General features: G+C 46.3%; 1 protein-coding gene across 1 annotated transcript; it reads left to right on the top strand.

Annotated features, from left to right (window-relative positions):
- The first annotated feature begins 1730 nt into the window (after positions 1–1730).
- Narf (nuclear prelamin A recognition factor) lies at positions 1731–19960 on the top strand. Its single transcript, XM_028787945.1, has 11 exons — positions 1731–1847; positions 2638–2718; positions 7251–7394; positions 10094–10226; positions 11662–11796; positions 12483–12601; positions 14025–14154; positions 16144–16207; positions 17128–17265; positions 17635–17792; positions 19401–19960. Exons 1-11 carry the CDS (start codon positions 1821–1823, stop codon positions 19640–19642), a joined length of 1371 nt encoding a protein of 456 aa, XP_028643778.1. The 5' UTR covers positions 1731–1820; the 3' UTR covers positions 19643–19960.
- The last annotated feature ends 4263 nt before the right edge of the window (positions 19961–24223 follow it).

The following is a 24223-nucleotide window of genomic DNA, read 5'->3' as shown; positions in this document are numbered from 1 at the left end:
TATGTTGTATGTGTGTGTACACATCCATATTGTTAAGTAGAGGAGAGGACATCTTGCAAGAATTTACCTTGGTTTGCCTACTAAACCATTTCATTGGACCTTAAATTTTCATATTTCTTGTTGTTTTATGAGTGTTTTGGCAGCATGTATGCGGATGCACTGTGTGTCTGTTGCCTTCAGTGGCCAGAAGAGGGCGGGCCATCCTTGGAGCTGGAGCCAGGGATGTTTCTAGCCAGTCAGTCACAAGTGCTAAGAACCAACCTTGATCCGCTGGAAGAATGGCAGTGCTCTTAGCTGTCAGTTCCCCAGCTTCTTTAAATTCCTAATGATAATGTTTAAACTCAGCTTTTAGAAGATACTGAAAACCAAACTCCATTTAACAAGCTAATTCAGAGAAAGTGTGGGGATGTAACAGCCAGCCTTAACCTGGGGACACTGTTATTGCAGGTCCAGAAACAGACTGCTCTCTCCCAGTCATTAGAGACATTTCCCTCAGTAACACCATTATCCTATAATTTCATTCTATTATTGACATTCCAGGTCAAAGGTCAATGGCCCTTATGGAATGCCTGGTACCATAGTGAGTTTCTGTAGCTGTCCCAGGGGAGTTATATGAAAATTATTACACAGGACAATTTTCTTGCCCAGCTGTGGATTCCATAGATAATGTACATCTTTTGTTCATTATGTAATGTGTGATATTCTGTAGGTGATGTACATCTATAATAATGTTTATCTTTATAAAGCCTTCCTTTAGCCTTCTTCCAGAATGCTGTTTGGCTCTGAAGCTGCCGTCCTTCAGGGAGCAGTAAGAATACAATTATTTAATCTAAATTTGAATTGAGTCTAAGTCTTTGGTCTTTCCCAGGGGATTGGAACACAACAAAAGAATGACATACTTAAGTCTGCCTTGGAGACAGGTCTCACTGTGTAGCAGTATAGGGCAGTGTTGGCTTTAATTTTAGCATTTTCCTGCCTCATCCTCCTGAGTGTTGGAATCCAATATGCCTACCAGTCATTCTGTTTGTAGACAGGTACATGTGTAGCATTGGCTGTCCTGGAACTCAGAGATCTGCCTGGCTCTGCCTCCTGGGTTCTGGGACTAAAGGCCTGCACTAACTCGTCAAGATTCAAGGTCTGTCTACTTTGAATCTACCCTCCAGACTCAGCAAAGCCCACAAGTAACGCAAGCCTGCTGCGCATGTGCACTTGTGCCGCACCAGCCTACGTGAGGCTTCGCTGGATGGTCATGGCGGCGGCAGAGGGCGGCGCCGGCTCCGCCCTCCAGGAGATGCAGTAGAGCCGACCTTACGACGCTAACTTGATTGAGCTGGCCAGGCCGCGGCCTCTGAGCAAGTCGCTGTCCAGTCGCCGCGGTCCGGGCTCCTCCGCTCGGTCGGCGCATTCTTCCTGCCTCATACAGCTACCTTTGCCAACTTTCACCATCAGACCGTAACCATGCAAAAACTGACAGGAGTCTATGTTCGGGCCTCGCAGGGGCTTGCCCAAGGACAAACTCCACCCCCATTTTCTGATTGGCTCCTGGGAGGGACCTGCCACTTCCCGACACTCTCATTGGCTTAGGTGGTGGAGGCGGGGTGAGCGTGCCATACCATCCTTGCACTCTTTTCATTGGCTCAGAGGTGTGGCTCATCTTGCTTAGGCTCTCTCATTGGTCTACTCCAGTCCTTGGGGCGGGGCCTCCGTGGATGAAGACAACAAAGGGTCGCAGGTCGCTAGCGGGCGGCAGGCGGCGGTGTTCCAGTCTTCCTTATTCCTCTCAGCTTAGGCGCGTCGGCCTCCCGCAAGTCCCACTCCAGATGAAGTGTGAGCACTGCACACGAAAGGTGGGTGCGTCGTCCGGCGGGGCTAGGGGCGAAAGCCAAGGCCGCGAATCGATGGTGAGGGTCGGGCTCGGCCGGGTGCACCTTGCTCTGTGCTACGTCGGCCTCTGACAGTCATCACCTGTCTGCGGAGGACTGGGCGGCGAGCTGGCTGTTGTCCACTGCGGGCGAGGGCACCGCCGGGACTCTGGAAGCTACTGTTCTGGGGCCAGTGCTTGATCTCAGTCCCGGCACCTTATTGTAGAAGTGAACGATTAATAAAGTAATTAGAAGTGCTTTGAGCGGTTCTTACACTTAACAACAACAAACTTCAATGAAAAGAAGTGGAGAAGGAATCAGGGGCAGGCAGGCCCTCCTGTCCTGCTCCACTAGGTGGCTGAAGTGACTGACAGCCGCCGCACTTGCTTTCTCACATGTGATACGTGTGCAGGAATCTTGTTTTTACAGGAATTCTATCATATCCAAATACTCCATACGTTGTTCTTTTTCAGAGAATCGCCTGTATTCTTGTGTAATAGCCACATCTAAGTGTTCTTATATCCATATATTCTCTCTCTCTCTTTCTCTCTCTCAACTTATTATGGCACCACACACCTTAATTGGAGTACTCAGGAAGCAGAGGCAAACTTTCTGTGAGTTTGAGGTCATCCTGGTCTACATGGTGAGCTCCAGGACAGCCAGGACTATGTAGAAAGACTTGATCTAAAAAAGAAAAAAAATAGATAAATAAAAATAGAGAAAAGAAAAATAATTTTCCTTTCTAACATCCCCCTACTTTTTTTTTTTTTTAAAGGAATGTAGTAAAAAATCAAAAACTGATGACCAGGAGAATGTGTCCATTGATACACCCAGCCCAGCCAAGGAGAATGAAGAGGCAAGTAAACATTTTGGTTTTGGGTCAGCCTAACGTGAATGGAGTGGCTACTGTTGTTGTTTCTTCTGTCAGGGTCTCATTACCTTGACCTTCACTGCTCTAAGAAAGGAAAAGTGGTAAGAGCCATGTATAGGGCAGTCTTGAGTCTTCTCAAACATACCAGGCCAGGTGCTGCATGAGAAATGGGAGCATCGAGGTACAGTGTTAAAACCTGTATTCTATAAAATGGAAGAAACTCACATTCTGTAACGCATGCAAAGACTTGAAGGTCAAGTTCCATGGTTCTTTAAGCTTGCTGTTTAAGTTAACTAAACTGCTTGTTTAGTTCAGTTCTTGTTTTAGCTAATAGTAATGCTTATGTGTATATATATTGTATCGCACTTGGAGCTGAGATTTATACCTGCCTCACTTCATGCTCTGAAGAGGCATTTGCTTCTGCATGTGTAGCACTATGCTATGGATCCACAGAGAAGGTTACAGTCACTGTTCTCTTAGAAAATATTAGGACTAGTCAGGAATGCTGGCACACCTCTGGAGTCCCAGCTCAAGGTCAGCCTAAGCTGTATAATGAGACCTTGTCTCAAAACAATAACTGAGGGCTAAGGATTAGTCAATCGATAGAGTAATTAGCTAGCTAGCCTGAAATTCTGAGCTCAATCATATACAAACAAATTGATTTTAGAGCTTACTGGATAGCTCAGGTGGTAAAGACACTTGCCAACAAGTCTCAGGATGTCAGTTTGATCTCCTCAGAACCCATATGTGACATCTGGTGACTTATGAACACAGGTGACAGGAGAGGACCAGTTTTTACAACTTGTCTCTCTACCTCTACACCAACAGATGTACACACACACACACACACACACACACACACACGCAAAACATCAAACAGGAAAACGATCAGTCAATGTAATATAAAACTTTTTTTTTATTTAAGTGTAGAATTAATGACAGGGGGAAGTAGGCGGCAGGATTTTTTTCTTTGACCTAGTAGTTCTGATATACTGTTTAATCTGATGGGCATAGTTCTGGCCCTCCTCTGTGTGCCAGTGCTGTGCTTTGGGAAGTAGGCCTTTGGGAAGCAGCAGTACACCAAGAGGCAGTGGTCCCTGGAGTCCTGGGTCAGTTCGGGCCAATGCTTTAGACACTAGGTTTACCCTGTCTCATAAAATCCCATTGACATGTTAGTGCATACCTGAGAAATGGAGGCCTGCCTAGACTACACAGCAAAATTCTGTCTCCAAAAAATTAGAACAACCCTTTTGAGGCCCCGTTTCTTATCAGTGTTGTGAGGAGTTGGGTTTCTTCCCTTCCAGGGTTCTGGTAAGGATGAGATAAGTTTGAACACAGTCTAACCAGCATCTTGGTAGTTTAGTGCGGACATAATTTTTAAAAGGCTAAGGGGTGCTGGAGAAGAGTTGGTAGACTGTGCCCTGAAGGTAAGAATTCAAGGTGGTATGGAACATCAAACAGATGTCTGCATTACATAAGTGCCTGGTGCCCACTGAGGTCAGAGGAGGATGTTTGATCCCCTGGAATTGGAGTTACTGATGGTTGTTAACCATTGTATGGATGCTGGGACTCTAACCTGGGCCCTCTGAAAGGGCAGCCAGTGCTATGACTGCTGAGCCATCTCCAGCTCCTATTTATCTGTTTCACTTTTTGAGATGATCACACTTGCTATGTTGACCCTACTGGCCTTGAGTTCAGTGATCCTTTGTCTGCTTCAGGAGTCCTGAGACTAAAGGCATGTGTCATTAAGCCTAGCATCTTTTTTTTTTTTTAAATCTGTATATATGTGTTCCCCACCCACCCAGATAGATGTAAGCTTTAAGACAGGTTACAGAATCATCTTGACGCCAGGGATCAGGAGGAGAATTGATGGAAGTCACTTAGAAGACAGCTTCAGCTTTCAGTGCCTAGTTAGACAGCCAGAGGTATAGCAGGGATGCTGGGCTCACCTGGGGGCCCTGGTGACAGGAACAGGAATGTTGCTTTGGAAATGGTGAGGACTATATCAAAGGAAGAGGGTCTCCATAGAGTCTAGCAGTTTACAAGAACAAGAAAGGAAGGAAGATGAGGTTGTGGGAAGGAAACCAGCCTGGACCCTGAATGTTGTTTATTTGTTTGTTTACTTATTTTGGAGACAGGATCTCACTATGCAGTTCTACTTGGCCTGGAACTCACTATGTAGACCAAACTGGCCTTGAACTCAAGAGATCCACTTGCCTCTGTTTCTGGAGTGCTGGAATTAAAGGCATAGTGTCATGGTGCTCAGTTAAGAACTATATTTTAAGCCGGGCAGTGGTGGTGCACGCCTTTAACCCCAGCACTGGGGAGGCAGAGGCAGGTGGATTTCTGAGTTCGAGGCCAGCCTGGTCTACAGAGTGAGTTGTTCCAGGACAGCCAGGACTACACAGAGAAACCCTGTCTCAAAAACCAAAAAACCAAAAAACCAAAAAACAAAAAACAAAACTATATTTTAAAGTAACACAGAAAAACATAGACACACACCAAAAACCCAAGCAAGCATATTGACACACACCTGTAATCCCATCACTCAGAGTTCTAAGAAGCAGCTGCTGTAAGTTCAAAGCCATCCTGTGGTACATAGTGAATACCAGATCAGATCTACATAGCAAGATCCTATCTAAAAATATCAATAAATTAGGGGCTGGTGAGATGGCTCAGTGGTTAAGAGCACTGACTGCAATTGCTAGCAATCACATGGTGGCTCACAACTATCTGTAATGAGATCTGATGCCCTCTTCTGGTGTGTCTGAAGATAGTTACAGTGTACTCATATAAATAAATAAATAAATAAATAAATAAACAAACTATGAAAAAAATAAAACTGCATAGAGCTTCTGTAATTGATTGAAATGACTCTGGCTTACTTTAGCATCTTCCTGGGTTAACTCACCAATACTAACTGAACACTTACTGTTTTTTGTTTTTTTTCGAGACAGGGTTTCTCTGTATAGCCCTGGCTGTCCTGGAACTCACTCTGTAGACCAGGCTGGCCTCGAACTCAGAAATCCGCCTGCCTCTGCCTCCCGAGTGCTGGGATTAAAGGCGTGCGCCACCACCGCCCGGCAACACCTATTGTTTTTAATTTATTTCATTTTTTTATTAATCCCTGATTTGAACTTGAGCCTTGCACTTGCTAGGAGATCTGTGACACTCACCTGACTTCTAGCACCTAAGCACCTTCTAGGCTCTCAGAGATGCTGGGGAGCATAAGGAACATGAGATGCTAGCCCTGTGAGATCATTCAGGGGGACAAGCACATTGACACTGTGTGGTAATGAGCCCTGAAAATAAATTTCAGGATGCTAGCTCTGTTGGAGCCAGTGGATGGGTGAGAGCTCATTTGGAATATTTTCTGGAAGGAAATATTCTGGAAGAGCAGAATTTCTGGAAGAGCAGTCAAAGCCAGTCTGACTGAATGTGAGCCCCAAGGGGCAGGGTAGGGCAAGGCAGGGCAGGCAAAAGCTGTGCTGGGAGCCCTGCTCTGAGAGAGTGCTGTCAGGGCTTCAAGCAATGGAAACATGGCTTGTGCTTTAGCAGATTCCTCTGTGGACTAAAAAGGGCCAGAGTTGGGAAATGGGAGGTGGGGTCTCAAAATGCTGTTGAAGGGACCAAGGTCCTAGGGTTCCAGCATCCAGGTGTTCAGTTCCCTTTTTAAAGGTGGGGGTCAGGCAACAATGAGCATCAACAGTTCAGCATTGGGAACTGAGGTCTGAGGTCTGTGGTGCTCACAGGTGGAGACCTCAAGCCAGTCCTGATTGTATGGAAAGTTTGCTCATCAGTGTGGAGCTGGAGGAGCTAGGCAGGGAAGCCAGACGCTGGCTCACAGGCACTGGAGAGGAAGGGTGGAAGAAGAGAAGCACGAGATGGGCATTAGGCCACTTTGCAGCAGGCAGGAGTATCATCTTCCCACATGACAATGCTGGGGCCAGTTCACCATTGACTGTCATCTGCGACTCCTCTGAGCTATCAATGGCCTTGTGCCATGACATGTGCCCCCACCACCCTGAGTTGCTCAGAACAGAAATCATTGCCCAGTAGCTCCTGACACCTCAGCCATGACTCTGTCTCCATGTTGAATGTCAGTTCTTTTCTTTATTGTGCTTATGCAGTTACCCTCCCCAAAGAAACAATGCTACCAGCCAGGCAAATGGTGGTGCACATCTTTAATCCCAGCACTTGGCAGGTAGAGGCAGGCGGATGTCTGGGAGTTTGAGGCCAACCTGGTCTTGAAATCCTGTCTCAAAAGACCAAAAAAGAAAGCCGGGTGGTGGTGGTGGCGCACGCCTTTAACCCCAGCACTGGGGAGGCAGAGGCAGGCTGATTTCTGAGTTTGAGGCCAGCCTGGTCTACAGAGTGAGTTCCAGGACAGCCAGGGATATACAGAGAAACCCTGTCTCAAAAAAACAAAAAAAACAAAAACAAAACAAAACAAAAGACCAAAAAAGAGAAGGAGAGAAAAAAAAAAGAAACAATGTTAACACCATTTTCTTTCATAGAAGGGAGAATTCCATAAGTTGGCTGATGCAAAAATCTTTCTGAGTGACTGCCTGGCATGTGATAGCTGTGTGACTGTGGAGGAAGGCATCCAGCTTTCCCAGCAGAGCGCCAAGGACTTCTTCCATGTCCTGAATCTTAATAAGGTATGGTGTCAGCCTGAACTGATGGTGCAGGCCTGTAATTCCAGCTACTGGGAAACTGAGGCAGGAGACGTGCAAGTTCAAATTTTGCCTAGGCTACAAACTGAGTTCAAGACTACCCTGGGCAACTACAATGGTAGAACATTTGTCTAGCATAGATGGATGGATGGATGGATAGATGGATGGATAGATGGATGGATAGATGATAGAGTCCTATTGCTTTTAATTTATTTCATTTTCTTACTCATCCCTGATTTGAACTTGAGCCTTGTACTTGCTAGGAGAGCAAGGATACTCACCTGACCTCAAGCACCTAAGCACCTTCTTGGTTCTCAGAGATGCCGGTGAGCAAACGGAACATGAGATGCTAGCCCTGTGAGATCATTCAGGGGGACAAGCACGTTGACACTGTGTGGCCAAACTGTGTGTATTGTAATGAAACACAGTACCTGTGTTTATGATCAGTATATGATCAAAAGTGAGCTGGAGAGGAAAGGACTTACTTGGCTTACATGATCACATATTAGTGCATCACTGAAGGGGGAGTCAGGTTAGGAACACGGTAGCAACCTGGAGGCAGGAGCGGGTGCAGAGACCATTGGGGAGTGCTGCTACAGGGGTAGTTCATCATGGCTTGCACAGCCTGCTTTCTTACAGAACCCAGGATCACCAGCTTGGGGAGGGCACAATCCTCAATGGGTATCTTATGGAAACATTTTCTGAATTGAGGTTCTCTCCTTTTAGCCAACTCTAGCTTGTGTCAGGTTGACATAAAACTGTCCTTCATAGTCAGACACACAAACACACACACACACACACACGCACTCAAATGATTAGATAAGTACTTCCAGAGTTATTGACAACTATGTGCCTGAGGGATCTGGCCCCATCCATGTGTGTCATTGCTCCTTGATTCTTTGTACCTGCAACTTGTTCTTAATGTGATGGGGTTTACTGATGTTTTGTGAAACATGCTACATGAAACATAATTGTTTCATTCCATAATGTTGATTTTTATAGGTGTATTGGGATTCTTCTGTTGGTTAACATGTCTGTCTTGTATGTGGTATTTTTATTTTATTTGGTTTTTCCAGACAAGATTTCTTTGTGTAGCCCTGGCTGTCCTGGAACTCACTCTTTGCAGATCAAGCTGGCCAGGAACTCACAGAGATCTTCCTGCCTTTGCCTCCTGAGTGCTGGGATTAAAGATGTCCACCATCACCATCTGGCAGTATGTGGCATTTTATAAATTTAATATTTGACTGGTTTGTCAAAGTATCTTAGTTTTATAGGTTTTTTTTTTTTAAAGATTTGTTTATTTTATTTATATGAGTACACAATTGCTGTCTTCAGACACACCAGAAGAGGGCTTCGGATCCCGTTACAGATGGTTGTGAGTCACCATGTGGTTGCTGGGAGTTGAACTCAGGACCTCTGGAAGAGCAGTCAGTGCTTTTAACTGCTGAGCCATCTGTCCAGCCCTTACAGTTTTATTAAACAAACAAAAAAATCGATTTTGTAATCATTACCTTTTTGTGTTGTATGACATTGTCTGTGTATCTGAGGCTGGTTTCAACTTTTCTGTTCTCCTTTCTCAGCCTGTACTATAAGCCCTTGCAGCATGATGGGAGCTTTGTGCCTCTTGTGTTTGTATTTTGTTTTTGTTTTTTGAGTCCGGGTTTCTCTGTGTAGCCCTGGCTGTCCTGGAGCAACTCACTCTATAGACCAGGCTGGCCTTGAACTCAGAAATCCACCTGCCTCTGCCTCCCAAGTGCTGGGATTAAAGGTGTGCACCACCACTGCCTGGTGACTTTTTTTAAATTTATTTTATGTATATGATGAGCTGTAGCTTCAGATCCAATTCAGATGGTTGTGAGCCACCATGTGGTTGCTGGGAATTGAACTCAGGACCTTTGGAAGAGCAGTCAGTGCTCTTAACCCCTGAGCCATCATCTCTCCAGTCCCCTGGCTAGAACTTTTAAACTGGTACAAAATAACAATGATGGTAAATGGCTAAAACCTAAAGGTTAAAGTTGACTTCTGAATTGGGTCTTGTTGGAGATTTAGCTTTCCCTGTCATCCTGCATTTCACCTGCAGATGATGAGCCCCACCTTGGAACCTCACAGACTCCATCACTGGAGCCAACACTGGAAGCCTAGACATGGAGGAGATTGGTACAAATCCTCCTGACTCCAGTCTCTGGAGTGATAAGAGCCAACCACTCACCACCACACCAAGATCCTATGCTTTCTTTGTGTGTGTGTGTGTGTGTGTCGGGGTGGGGGTGGGGGTGGGGGGTGCGGTGCACAGCATGGTTCAAGACTTGGTTTTTCTTCTCTTTGTAGCCCTGGCTGTCCTGGAACTTGCTTTGTAGCCTACATCTTTTTCTTTTCTCTCCCCACCCCTCTCTTTTAAAATGTAATTTAAACTTTTTTATGTTTTGCCAGGATGTGGTGGAGCACGCCTTTAATCCCAGCACTGCAGGTGCATTTCTGAGTCTGAGACCAGCCTAGTCTATAGAACGAATTCCAATGCAGCCAGGGCTACACAGAGAAACCTTATCTTGAAAAACAAACAAACAAACAAACAAATAAACAAACAAAAACCCCAACAACCAACCAACCAACCAAAAAACTGAAAAACCCAAAAAACTATTTGCTGTTTTCCATTAAACATGTGACATTATTTTTTCTCCCTCTAGAGATGTGATACCTCAAAGCACAGAGTGCTGGTTGTGTCTGTGTGTCCTCAGTCTCTGCCTTATTTTGCTGCCAAATTCAACCTCAGTGTCACTGATGCATCTAGAAGGCTGTGTGGCTTCCTCAAAAGTCTTGGTGAGTAAGTTACCTCTTTATACTAGCACGAATGTATACTTTGAGCTCATGAAGGGCCCTTTTCATTTTTTAAGTTCAACTTTCAAGGGCATAGGAGAGAGAAACTTGAGGAGAGGCTCCTGGAATGAAAAAAGGACCCCATTCCCTGTGTCATTTCACAGCCTTGCTGTGTGTGGATGGATGTTTGTTACAGTGAGCTTGGCCGTCAGTAGTAAGAAGTGAACACCTGTGAACCAGGGTCAGGGGTTACTGAGAGGCTTCCACACTTGCCTCCAGCTCACAGAATAGTCAGTTGATAATTATGTCTGCAATGACTAATGTTTATTTTTCTACACACCTTTCTCTAGCTAGGTAAGCTGTAGGACTCAGCTACGTCTGCACCCTCAGGCGTATGTTCTTTATATGAGGAATGAAAGGTGGGAGTTTGCCACAGTGGCTGGTTGAATTTGGGAAGCTGAGGCGGGTGAATCTCTATGAATTCAGGGTCAGTTTGGGCTACATAGTAAATACTAGGCTATCCAGGGGTAAACAGTAGCCCTTGTCTGGGAAAAAAAAAAAAAAAAAAAAAAAACTAGGCATGGTAGTCGACGCCTATAACTACAGCATTGGGAGAGCTGAGACAAGTAGATTTTAGGAGCTCCCTAGCTAGCCAGTCTAGCCAAAATAGCAAACTTCAGATTCTGTGCAAAAACTATCTTAAAAAGTAAGGTGGAGGGCAAGCAAGATGGTTCAGGAAGTAAGGGCTCTCCTTACAGGAGAGTGTTGGTGTAAATTCATTACCCCCAACCCTATACATAATAGAGGCAAGAAGACATTGTCACATATACCTATAATCATAGCATCCAGGAAGCAAAGGCAGGAGGATCTTCCATGAGTTAAAGATCAGCCTGGTGAACACAGTGAGTTCCAGGCTGGCAAAGACGTTGTTTCAGGCAAGAAAAAAAGTAAAACACCCAGTCCGAACCAGGCCACTGTTGTAAGAAAAGTATCAAGACTAACTGTGGTAGTGGCTAAGGAGAGACATGTGTCATCAAATCTGTGATCTGTGTTTGTGGCTGAAACATGAAAAGGCAAAGTTGAGGAATACTTAGGTTGCTCAGAAGCTGTGGATGGTTGTTTCTACCTGTAGTCCTAGCATTCGGGAGCCTGCGGTAGGAAGATTCAAAGTTTATAGCTAGCTTGGGCTATGCCGAAAGAGAGCTTATCAAAAATAACAACAAAAAGCCAAGTGTTGTGCTCCATGCTTTTGATCATAACACTTGGGAATCAGATAGATCATCACAACCAAGTCTATATAGCCTGATAAGCTCTGTACCAGCTAGGACTTCACAGTAAGATCTTGTCTTAATATAAAATGAAAGAGTACAGAGAAGCCAGATGTCATCTGGATCCACCCTTGGTCTGAGAGAAGAATCCATGTCTTTCTTTCCTACAGGAGTGCACTATGTATTTGACACCACAATCGCTGCAGATTTCAGCATTCTGGAGAGTCAGAAGGAATTTGTACGTCGGTATCACCAACACAGTGAGGAACAGCGTGAGCTGCCCATGTTGACCTCTGCCTGTCCTGGTGAGCACAATGCTGGTACTATTTCACCAGAACTGAATCATGGCCCTAGCTTTGGCTGGAGGAGGGCAGGCCCATCCCACCCAGCTTTGTAGAGCAGAACACCTGTCTTAGTTAGGGTTTTACTGCTATGAACAAACACCACGACCAAGGCAACTCTTCTAAGAACAACATTTAATTGGGGCTGGCTTACAGGTTCAGAGATTCAGCCATTATCAGCAAGGCGGGAACATGGCAGCATCCAGGCAGGCATGGTGCAGAAGGAGCTGAGAGTTCTACATCTTCATCTGAAGGCTGCTATCAGAATACTGGCTTCCAAGAAGATAGGAAGAAGGTCTAAACCCCATACCCACACTGACATACCAACAAGGCCCCACCTACTCCAACAGGGCCACACCTTCTAATAGTGCCCCTCCCTGGGCTGAGCATATACAAACCATCACAACACTTTATGAATAGGAACAGTATATAGGTGTGTTGGCTCACTCTAGGGTGACAGTCTCAGGAATTCACTGTACCCAGTGCTAGAAGGAAGGAGAAAACAGTGGGAACTGACTTCATATGTGTGTTCTCTCTCTTCTCTCTCCATCTCTCTGTCTCTTTGTCTCTGTCTCTGTCTCTCTCCCTCCCTTTCCTCCTGCCCCTACCCCCCTCCATCTTCCATTCTATTTCCCTTTTTCTCTTTCTAGGCTGGGTCAGATATGCTGAGCGGGTGCTGGGACGCCCCATCATCCCATATCTCTGTACTGCCAAGTCCCCCCAGCAGGTCATGGGCTCCTTGGTGAAGGATTACTTTGCCAGACAGCAGGTAAGCCAGTGTCTCTAGAGAGTAGCAGCATAGGGTAGACTCAAGGTGAGCAAGGCCTGAGGGGAAACACTGCACACTGTGGATAGCGTGGCCCCGGACCTCACCCATGGAGACACTGCCTGACTGCTTCTGTTCTGGCTGCCTCAGGAAGCTAAGCCTCATCTCTGTCCTGGCTTTTTGCTCCAGGCCACAGATAGCATCCTTAGAATGCCTTTTTGGTTGGGTTTGGTTTGGTTTTTTGAGGCAGGGACTCTCTGTGTAATCCTGGGTGTCCTAGAACTCACTATGCTAATTGGGTTGGCCTCAGACTCACAGATATCTGCCAGCCATTGCTGATTAAAGAAATGTGCTATTACACCCAGCCCTCTTTTATTTTATTTTTTTTTAATTTTATGGGTATGGATGTTTTGTCTGTCCATCTGTGCACCAGATGATACCATCAGGGCCCCTGAAATTGGAGTTACATCTATTCATGATCTGCTACATGGGTGCTTGGCATTGGACTCAGGTCCTCTGGAAGAATGACCAGTCTTTTTAAGTGCTGAACCATCTCTCTAGTCCCTGGTCCTATGGTCTTGACACTGTCTGTCACATGATAGATAAAGTGTTCCTTTATAACCTTTGCCTCAGTCCATCCTCCTCTTCAGTTCAAAGGCATTGGGCAGCCAGACAGAGATTGTACCCTGCCTATCTTCTTTCATTTGAATAACTGTTTGGGTCCCACAGTAATTAGAAAATATATCAAAGGACAGACATCCCAAACACTGCAGCAGCCTGAAGGCCACATCCACCTGATAACCTCATTTGGTCACAGAAAACATTTCTTCATTTATAAAGTCACCACAGTTGGCAAATTACCACCCCCATAACCCCCTTATGTGTATTGAGTTGAAGGGACAGAAAATTGGCTATGGAGTGGTCTATATTCTTCTTGGCCTCTTATACCCACTGTGAGAGTTCTGGTGTTTCTTAGTCTTCTCTGGCTGCCAGCCCTGTGCTCTCGGAGGGGAGCCCAAGTTACAGATCTTCTTGCAGCTCTTAGTGGGGACAGTCGGGCCTACAGCTCTAGCCTCTGGCAACCTCTTGGCTTAAACCCCTAGGGGGCTAGGATCAAATCTGTTTTCTCTTGAGCTCTACCCCTGCCCTGAGTAGGGCTTTTCTACTCAGGCCTCAGTGTCAAAGTCACTGGGCAACTGCTGGCTCTGTGTTTGTCTCAGCAAAGGGGTGGCCTATATGTTGTCATTTGAACAGTTTCAGAAAGTCTTTGGGTAAAGCAGGTGCAGCACAAACCTGTTCTTACCTGTGTAGAGCTCATGAGACAGAAACACTCATGGGGCAGGGTGGGAGTAGCAGTCGGGACTACCCCATGCTCTGTTGCCTTCACTGCCTCCCTGTTCGCTGAGCTGAGTGCTCTCCTCCACAGAATCTGTCTCCAGAGAAAATCTTCCATGTTGTTGTGGCTCCTTGCTATGATAAGAAGCTGGAAGCTCTTCGAGAGGGACTTTCCACTACTTTAAATGGTGCTAGGGGCACTGACTGTGTGCTGACATCAGGTGAGAGGTGATAGCTGCTCTGACAGGCCGGTGTGACCAAGCTGCCTGACGGCACCGATAGCCAAGGGTTCTTGGGGTCAGTGGCCTAAAGTGAAGAAGATTCTTCAGAGTCTTTCTCCAGATGAGTAGGTCTCTGGGAGAGCCTTGTGGATAGCCTGGCTTTTAGATGGTGTGCTCTTACACCACAGTCCATCAACATGCTTTCCTGTAGAAGGCAAAAAGTGCTTGTGCACACAGAAAAGCATAGAGAAGCCAGGAAGGTTAAACAGGTTAAAGAGATGTTTGACCTGTCTTCCTCATGGGATGCTGGGAATGGATGCAGTATGTAAATCAATAAGAACCCATCTCAGGGAGGAAGCCATATACACTTTGTAAACAGCTTCAATGTAAACATGTCTTAAGCTGTATTGTACACACGGGGCTGAGTTAATTGTAAACAACTTTTTTCCGAAATCGTGCTGTGCTTAAGTATACTAAAATAAATGAACTGGTGGCCAGACTCTCAAGTCTCAGCCCTGAATTGAGTTTCATTCTTGTCTTTGGCAGATAGCTTCCCTGCCTGCTATAAACCCTGAAGGGACCCTCCTTGCTTTCCCACATGTGAGAAAACCAATATACTACTGGACACAAAGAATGTTTTTTTACACTGAATAAAGTGAGAAATTCAACTGTACTCTAGTGGTACTGCATTTAGTGGCCCTGTTGGTAACACTTTTCAGATGCTATGCTTTAGGGCAGCAATCTTCAATCTGTGGGTCATGCATGAACCCTACAGGGGTTGCACATCAGATATTTACATTACACTTCATAACAGTAGCAAAATTGTAGTTATAAAATAGTAAGGAAAGGGGGCTGGAGAGATGGCTTAGTGGTTAAGAGCACTGACTGCTCTTACAGAGGTCCTGAGTTCAAATCCCAGCAACCACATGGTGGCTCACAACCATCCGTAATGAGATTGGATGCCCTCTTCTGGTGTGTCTGAAGACAGCTACAGTGTACTCATCAATAAAATAAATAAATATTTAAAAAAAAATAGTAAGGAAAGTAATGTTATGGTTTGGAGTCACCACAACATCAGGAACTGTATTAAAGAGTCATTACATCAAGAAGATTGAGAACCACTGACTTCGATAATGTGGCAGATTTGGTTGGGAGTGGAAATCATCCATTGGTGTCCCGAGAGCTTTTCAGAAAAAAGAAGTCCAAGGGCATTTGTTGGGAGCTTGTTAGGATTCAGGCTCATCTACTTGAGTTAGATTCTGAAAACTGATTCTTGAAGGTATTCAGACTAGGTTCATGTGGCCTGGTTATCTGACAGGATGACCTTAAAGATCAGGAGCTCTCTTCCTCCCTGTCTCGGGAGTCTAGCTTTGACACATGGAAAGATTCTTCCCCCAAGGTGGGACAGTGTTGCAGGGAGGGCAAGATGTTTAAAGGTGCTGTTCTGTACTTCCTGAGCAGGGGATCCAGTGTCTCTACCCATATTGATGGAATAAAGACCTTCAAGGGGACCATCTTAGAACCACATTGAGAACGTAAGCTGTGCTGTATGTTCTCAATGTCTCATGGTACCTGGTGTCTCACTGTTCTCTAGGGAACTCTGGCGGGGGCTTTTCTTGGGAACCCTTATGTAGAGAGAAGGCAGTATAGAAAGTGCCTCTGGTTACGAGCAGCTGTCGATCAGCGCAGTGTCCATGTGTCACAACAGAGCAGTGTGGACACACGCAGGCTTCCACTTCGAGGAACATGAAGCAGGTACAGAACTGCCTCAGTTCAGGAGGAATTCTGTTTCCACATCTTTTTAGTGTTTTCTGATGTTAGCATTACTTTATCCTGGTGAAGGGCTCCTGCTACATGGATTAGATTATACAGCAAGGGGGGTCCCAGGCTCCTAATGCAGAGTCTCGGGGAGAGGCAAAGCCTGACCCAGAGCCCTTGGCCACCTGTCTTCTGCCTGTGACTCATGCCTCTTTTTTTTTTTTTTTCCAGGTGAAATTGCTCAGATAATGGAGCAAAGTGACCTCTCTGTGAAAGACATTGCTGTGGATTCTCTGTAAGTGGGTCTGTGTGAGTTGGGAGGGGCCTCTGGTGAGCCTTGCAGGCCCCAGGGCTGCCCTGATTAGATCATGTGAGTACTTACAGGTTCCTACAGCCTTACCAACCTGGCCTTTGAAGTAGATTCAGGCAGGATCCTAGAGTAGAACACTATTCTCTAGTACTGCCAGGGGGTTCAGGGGCTTCCTCAAGTGATGGCCATACTGTATCCTTCAGGGAGGAAGGCAAGCATAGAAGCTCTGTGGAGCAGAGCCCCACACCTAACACTGTGGCTCCCTCCAGTCTCTCTGTATCAAGAACACAGCTGTTGGGTTTCTTTTTTCCCATGGTGACTCCAGTGCCCAGCCAGGACTTTGGCTCTTGCTGTATCCTGGGTCCCATTCATAGTGTATTGCAAAGATCAGGTGCCCAACTGATAGCCTGGGTGCTACATTTGTTCCCCCTCTATGGGAGGTGAGGTGAGTAATTCTGGAGTATCTGCTGCCAGAGACTACCTGATGACCCAGGGTGACCAAGGGAACTCACTGTGATAACCTGGACCAGGTTAAGCATATGCTTAAGTCACTCACCACAACACCATCCTGCCCTGAGTACATTTGTAGCTACACACAAAGAAATGAGTGAGCCTGTGAAATAGCCCCATTTGCAATCTTGGGCTAGATGCAAAATGACATTTGATATTGTTCATTAGAACTCATTAAGAAAGTACTTTTTGGCCTGGAGAGATGACTCAGTGGTTAAGATTACTTACTGCTCTTTCAGAGGACCCAGGTTTGGTTCTCAGCACCCACATGGCTCCCTAAGTTCAAAAGTGACTTAGTCCTGTAAGTGACTCCCTGGATTCTGTTCCTATAAAATCTGGGTTAGTGTTTGCTGCCTCTTTATCAACCCAATGGAGATTTTATCCTCTCTTTTGAGGTTTGGAGATGTGAAGGAGATGGCAGTCCAGCGTCACGATGGAGTGAGCTCAGATGGACATCTGGCTCACGTCTTCAGACATGCAGCCAAGGAGTTGTTTGGCGAGCACGTGGAGGAGATCACCTACCGAGCACTGAGGTGTGAGCCAGGAGTGGTGTTGACACATCAGCCAGAGCTAGGGTGTGATGCTTGTGGCATATATGCAGCATGGGTGGTGTGCCTGAGGTATATGGTATACTCAGCTGCTCTACCTGTGGCTGTTCCGTGGGAAAACCAGCACTGGTTACAATAGACAGGCCTTTTGTGTGTCTTTCCATTGACATTATCTTGGTGACATTTGAAACTTAAATTGAAAAATGGGGCAGATATGGTAAACCTAGCACTGGGGAGACCGAGGGAGATTGTGAGCTCTAAGTCAGCCTGGGCTATGTAGTGAGTCTTTATCTCCAACTAACAGGAGTGATCTTTAGGCCATTGGCCATTAAAATAAGTTTTATTGATTTATAGAAACAAAGACTTCCACGAGGTTACCCTTGAGAAGAATGGGGAGGTGCTGCTGCGCTTTGCTGCGGCGTACGGCTTCCGCAATATCCAGAACATGATCCTGAAGCTCAAGAAGGGCAAATTCCCGTATCACTTTGTGGAGGTCCTTGCGTGTCCCAGAGGTAAGGGGTTCAGCAAGCCCACTGACAGCCTGTCCAGAAATAACCATGCCATGCCATCCTCAGCCATGAAGGCTCCCTTCCCTCAATTGTCGTGTGAGAAGTAGCTAGTTGTATCCTGAGACCTTCCCTTGAAGGTTCCATATGCAAACCCCACCTGATAGCAGATGGGAACCAGCTCCTAAGTCAGTACACGGGTCTACTGGGAGCAGAAGCTGAGCCTGTGCGTGGTGGCCGCAGGAAAAGGCAGATGTTCCTTGCTGTCTAAGAGTTCCCCATGCTGCAAAGGAAAACTGACCCAGGCAGGTTAGGAAAGTTCCTAGCTAGAATGGGAAGACAATGAGAGCAGGCCAGAGTGAGGGCAGGACCTAGTCTCTGAATCTCCTGCTCATACCGTAGGTGTAAGTACTGGAGAGTGAAGGGAGCCATTTGAAGTAGTCCCTCTACACCCCTGGGTATGAGGAGCTATCTCAAGATCAGGAATGTCTAGGTCATCCTGAGCTCAGGGTAATGAAAAGTACTCAAGTAGGACACTAGAGTTCTCAGAAAGGCCCAGAGGGAGCCAGGTAGTTTCTGACAATAGTCAGAAATGAAGAAAGGATCTGTGAAAAGTCTGACAGAGGAGAGGCCTGTATTTCTAGCCCATGTCCTCAGGGATCTTCTAGAGGGAAATGGTTAGTAGCCAGCATTTAGAAGAGGGGATGAAAGCAGGAGCCATCTACTTTTCCTGAGGCTCAGGAAGGTAGATGCTGCATTAGAGCTTGTGCTATAGTACATAGAGACAAAATGGAACCTCTTGGAGGGCTCATCTTGCTTTCTGGGAAAAACTGTATAGGTCTGGAAAAGAGAGGAAGGTGGGTCACACCTACTGAAAAGGTGCACATCAACAGTCCAGCTGCTAGGCGGCTTGGACCAGTGGAGGTGAAGTCTAGCCAGGTGGGAATTTGTTCCTGCTGCTGCTTTTTGGTTTGTTTGTTTGTTTGTTCTGTTTTTCCTGGTGCTGGATTCTGAACTCAAGGCATTGTATGTGGTAGGTAAGTGCTCTTCCACCGAGCTATGTATTCCCAGCCTATCTCCTGGTTCTTTTAAATGAGAGTCTTGATGCTAGGATTGGAGACTAGCACCTTGAGCACACTAGATACACACTCTACCACCAAGCTGCTCCCACTGCTATGCCCTTAATGGCATTTGGCTTGGCACATCAAGGTGTCATCTGCAGGTTGTACTGACAGAGGCGACACATACTCAGGCCATATGACTGGGAAGTGTGGGCTTATGGAGAGCTCATAGACCTCACTCAGCCCTAATCCAGCCTTGTTGGGTCTGCACACTGAAAACAGAGTGTGCAAGCCAATGTGCTCGTAGCCTGTTGGCCATTCCATGGTCTTTAGGTAAGACCAGTTTACTGGTAGTGTATATGGTGAGAACACCCAATCCAGGGCTCTCCTCCTGGGCAGGCTCCTTGACAATCCTGTGAGCCCCAGTAACAGTCTCAAGCCACACAGTGCTGCCTATTCCATGATGGTCCTGCCTCCAGCTGTACACCTCGAGGTAAAGCTCCCTTAACAGATTGCCCACAGGGAAGAAGAGGCCCACCTGTGTGTCTTTCAGGATGCTTAAATGGCAGAGGCCAAGCACAGGCAGAGGACGGCCACACAGATCGTGCACTACTGCAGCAGATGGAAGGGATCTACTCTGGCATCCCCGTGCGGCCCCCAGAGAGCAGTGCACATGTGCAGGAGTTGTACCAGGAGTGGCTGGAGGGTACTGAATCCCCCAAAGTCCAGGAGGTGCTGCACACCAGCTACCGGAGCTTGGAGCCCTGCACAGACAGCCTGGATATCAAGTGGTGACAAAGCCTGAAGGGCAGGAGGGGACAGCTCTGAGTGGAGAGTGGTGGGTGCTTCAAGAAACAACGGGTCACTGCAACTGTGCCAGCACTCCAGGACACGCAGTTTCATTGGTGCTATCTTTGTAGCATGTGAGGGAGAGGAATGTTTGCACATGGGAGAAGCATTTTCCCTCTCTGCCTATCCTTTTATCCCAAGATTGTGAGAAAGATCCCAAAGAGGCCAGGGACCTACCCCTGATTTACAGGTTTAAAAAAAAGTTCAAAATATGTTCTTAAAGAATCAAGACCCCCCCGCCCCCACGCACACACACACAAAAAAAGAATCAAGACCCTGGGGTTGTGATCCGCGAGCCTAAGGTTATTGCTGCAGAAATGGAGACATCAGGAAGGGCCAGGCTGTTGTACAGTGGATAACTATGGCCTTTATAGAGACCCAGTCTTCTGGCCCAATTTGGCTCTTTTACTTGTATACAGTTTTTAAAAGTAATTTTGAATTCCAGGGCCAGCAAGATGGCTCACTGGTACCAGCCTTAGTTTGATCTATGGAGCCCACATGGTGGACAGAGAGACCACGCCCACAAGTTATCCCCACAAAGGCACCATGGTATACATACGTGACACCAAGGCCACACCCCCAAATAACTATAAAGAACATTTCCGTAGTTTTAAGTCATTGTAACAGTGAGCCATATTCTTCATAGTCACCGAAGGCCAGCAGACTTGGCAAGCTGGGCACTGGTGTGCATGAGTCATTCTTTTACTTGGCCTGATATCAGCTTTGAGTTGGACTCACCTCAGAAGAAAGACTGCTGAGGATGGCATGCATGAGGCCCTGCATTTGATGCAATGTATATTTAAAAAGAAATAAGTAGAGAATTAAGAGGGTAGCCCACCAAGGCTTCGGGGTTCTAAGGGAGGTGCAGCTCACTGGCTGCTGCTGTGGGGCAGGAAGACGGAACTGAGGCTCCACAGTCCCTGGAGTGGGTGAGACAGCATTGTAATGTCCAGCCTCCTCTACACTCCTCCCAGTGCCTTCTCATACACATAGGCCTGGAGTACCCCCGCTTCTCCACAAAGCCCCACTGATCTGGGACAGCATCCCTTCAGCTCTCACTACTGCTAGTATGAGCATGCCTTAGGGGAATCGGTATGTGCACACAGAAATAGCTGCCCGATGGTGGAATTCACAAAATCATGTGACACATTCTAGAGTCCATCCAGGAGATAAAGGGGTTTGATGAAGCCCCTGAATTTTGCTCAGTATGTGACTACCTTGGCCCTTAGTATTGTCAGCTCTGGCTTATGTTTTGTTACTCCTGTGAGCCTGTCTAGGAACATAACTGGATATATTGTTGTAAACCAGTGGTTCTCAACCTGTGGGTTGTGACTCCCACAAAGGGGTCACATATCAGATTACAATTCGTAACAGTAGAGATACTACAGTTATGAAGTAGCAACAGAATAATTTTATAATTTTTTGGGGGGTCACCACAACAGAAGAAACTATACTAAAGGGTTGCAGCATAGGAAGGTTGAAAACTACTGTTATAAATTATGATTTTTTTCTTTTAGTCTATATGCCTGGGTATCTATCCCCAAAGTAATTGGTTATGGAATAAACAATGCAACGGGGTCTTGAGTGTGAAGTTGAAGGAGTCAGATGTTGTTCTCCTATCCTGGACTACACCCTGCAATTTGCCTCCCTCACTATGCCCCAGCCTGAGTGATATCACCTTTTTCTGATAGGTCAGGAGAAGGCTTAGAACACTGGGAGTCAGGGTGGGAAGGGATTGACTTCCTGCAAACTTGGTGGCACCATCCACAATAGCAACCAAGGCCGGTGCTAAGATATGAGATATAGGCCTTCTGTTTCTTGGATGCTAGGCTGTGGCCCTGTGGGCTCTTCAAGACTGCAAGTGCCTTTCTGTTCCTGCATCACAATGGAAGTATGGTGATACATGCCTTTAATCCCAGCACTTGGAGCCAGAGGCAGGTGGATCTCTGTGAGTTAGAGGCTAGTCTGGGTTACAGAGTGAGTTCCATACATAGAGAAACTCTGTCTCATCCCCCGCCCCCCATCACCACACACAAACACACAAACCCCCCCAAAAAACAAAAGAATGGAAGTATGAAGTGAGCAAGTTCTTGACAGACAGGATCTGGTCAATGCAGCATGAGAGTTGCAGAGTAGACAATGTGTGCTGATGTGTGGTTGGTCCCAGCATGAGAGACAGCATAATCCCAAGTTCATATCTACCCAATGCTTTGTTCTACAGTGCTTCTGCTTTGGTTTGAGAGGCCCAATCTTAGTTTATTTCCTACCTGGAAAGCTGTATTGGTTTACACTACTGTGGATAACCCGGCTTATACATGATGAAATTCTGTCTCAAAGACTAAATTTGGTTTCTGTTGCAAGTAATTTAGAAATAGTCCTGTCAGGGCTTGTGTCGTAGTTCAGGAGCAGAGCATGTGCCTAGCATACCTGGGCACCAAGTTCATCCGCTGGAACCACAATAGCAGAAAGTGGCAGGGAGGGTTGTTGCATTCTCCAGTACATTCTTTGGACTGCTGTAAGATTTGACTCAGTGTGTGCCTTACCCATTACTGGTTGGCATGTGGGCTTTCCAGGTGCATCACAAGTGAGCCAACTACAGGAGTTGGGGTTGCAGCTGGCAGCTAAGTTGTAGGTGCTGCCTTGGGTACATCACTCACCTGAGGGGCACAGCTGCCTAGAAGGGTAATGCCGGAAATGTGGCTTCCTTTCCACTTGGTATACTACGTGTGGGTTCCCTTCTGCATCTACAGATGGGAAATTGCCTGAAGAATTTACTCTGGTTGCCATTTGAGAGAGTGCAGTCAGTCCATTATGTCAGAGAAGACACCACATCTCACCGTTCGTGAAGCACCGTATCTTCTGTGGATGGAGCTCCTTGTAAACAGAGTTGAAATGGAAGATTTATTATGATTTTTATTTATTTGTGTGTGTGTGTGTGTCTATGTGAGTCAAAATCAGGCGTGTATGTGTATCCACAGAGGCCTGAGAGGACATTGGGTGCCCTGGAGCTGTAGTTACAGGCACTGGTGAGCTGCATTGTGAGTGCTGGTAACAACTTTGGTCTTCTGGAAGAGCAGCAAGAGCTCTTAACTGCTGAGCCATCTCTCCAGACCCCTGAATGTAGTTTTGCGTAGAGTGTGTGTGTTTCTGCCTATCTACTGCTGGGAATGGTACTTGGGTATGGCATGTGCTAGGCAAAAACTACAACTGAGCCATATCTCGAGTGCACACACAACCCCTTCTCTTGCTCTCTTATTTTGAGACAGAGTCTCACTAAGTCACCTAAGTTTTCATCTCGATTTGTAGCCTGGGCTGGCCTTGAACTTTCCACCTTGATCCTCCTGCCTCTACTTCCCAAGTGCTAGGATTACAGATTCACCACTATGCTCTGCTTTTACAGTGGTGGGACAGCATGCAGAGTTGAGGGTATACTAAGCTGGCACTCTGGTTACTGAGCTCTGTCCCCAGCTCTCCTTTTCCCTTACCCACCCTCCCCTCTGCTTTCTCTCTTCTCTCCCTCCCCGTCTTTCCCTTTCACTCTCCCCACTACAGAAACAGTGTGGTCCCTTGAACTATGGCTCATGGGATCCACTTGTCTCAGCCAACCCAGCAGATGTGACTACAGGCTCATGTCACTGATAGGGGAGATTCAATAAAGCCTCAGAATCATACTTTTTCAGACAGATATGGGAGCACACAACTTTGATCACAGCACCCATAAGGTAGAGACAGATGGATCTTTTAGTTGGAGGCCAGCCTAGTCTACATAGTGAGTCTCAGACTAGCCAGAAATAAATGATGGAGAAACTATCTCAGAAAACAAAACAAGAACTCTGTTTCCCTCTGCCTGACTTCCTGCTTCCTTTCTTCAAATTTTGGTGGTATGGAGACTTACGTCTCCCTCTTCCATGCGCTTTCCTTTTGAGATATGGTCACATTTAGCCAAGGCTTGCTGTGAATGGATGCTCCTGTCTCCATCACCTCCCAAGTGCTGGGGTTAGAGGCATGAGCCACCATATCTAGTGATATTCCCTTTCAAACCCTGACTAAATTTGGGGCCAGAGTGGATGTAGAGATTGCTCAGCACTTAAGTACGCTTGCTGCTCTTCTAGAGGACCCACGTTTGGTTCCCAGGACCCATATCAGGTGACATAACCGCCTTTAAGTTAGATGCCCTCTTCTGGCCTCTGCCACCTTTAACTTTAGAGGATCTGATACCCCCTTCTGGCCTCTGTAGTATCCATATGCATGAAGGACACAAATCATAATTTCTTAAACCTTAATACCAGCACTGCAAGCAGAGGTAGGCAAATCTCTGAGTTCAAGATCAGCCTGGTCTACAGAGGGAGTTCCAGGACAGCCAGGGCTATACAAAGAAACCTATCACCCTTCCTTTGCAAAAGGCAAAACCTAGAATATTTTAAAATATTCAAGATAGAACATATTCATTTGTGAAATTCATAAAAAATCAGATGTATTTTTCCTTGCCTATCATGTACAAAGTCCTAGATCTATCCTGAGCACCGC

This window comes from Grammomys surdaster, unplaced genomic scaffold (genome assembly GCF_004785775.1).
Source record: "Grammomys surdaster isolate TR1022 unplaced genomic scaffold, NIH_TR_1.0 125688, whole genome shotgun sequence".
In the NCBI taxonomy this organism is placed as follows: Eukaryota; Metazoa; Chordata; class Mammalia; order Rodentia; family Muridae; genus Grammomys; species Grammomys surdaster.
Note: the sequence above shows the minus strand (reverse complement) of the source record. Positions and strands in the feature narration are given on the sequence as shown.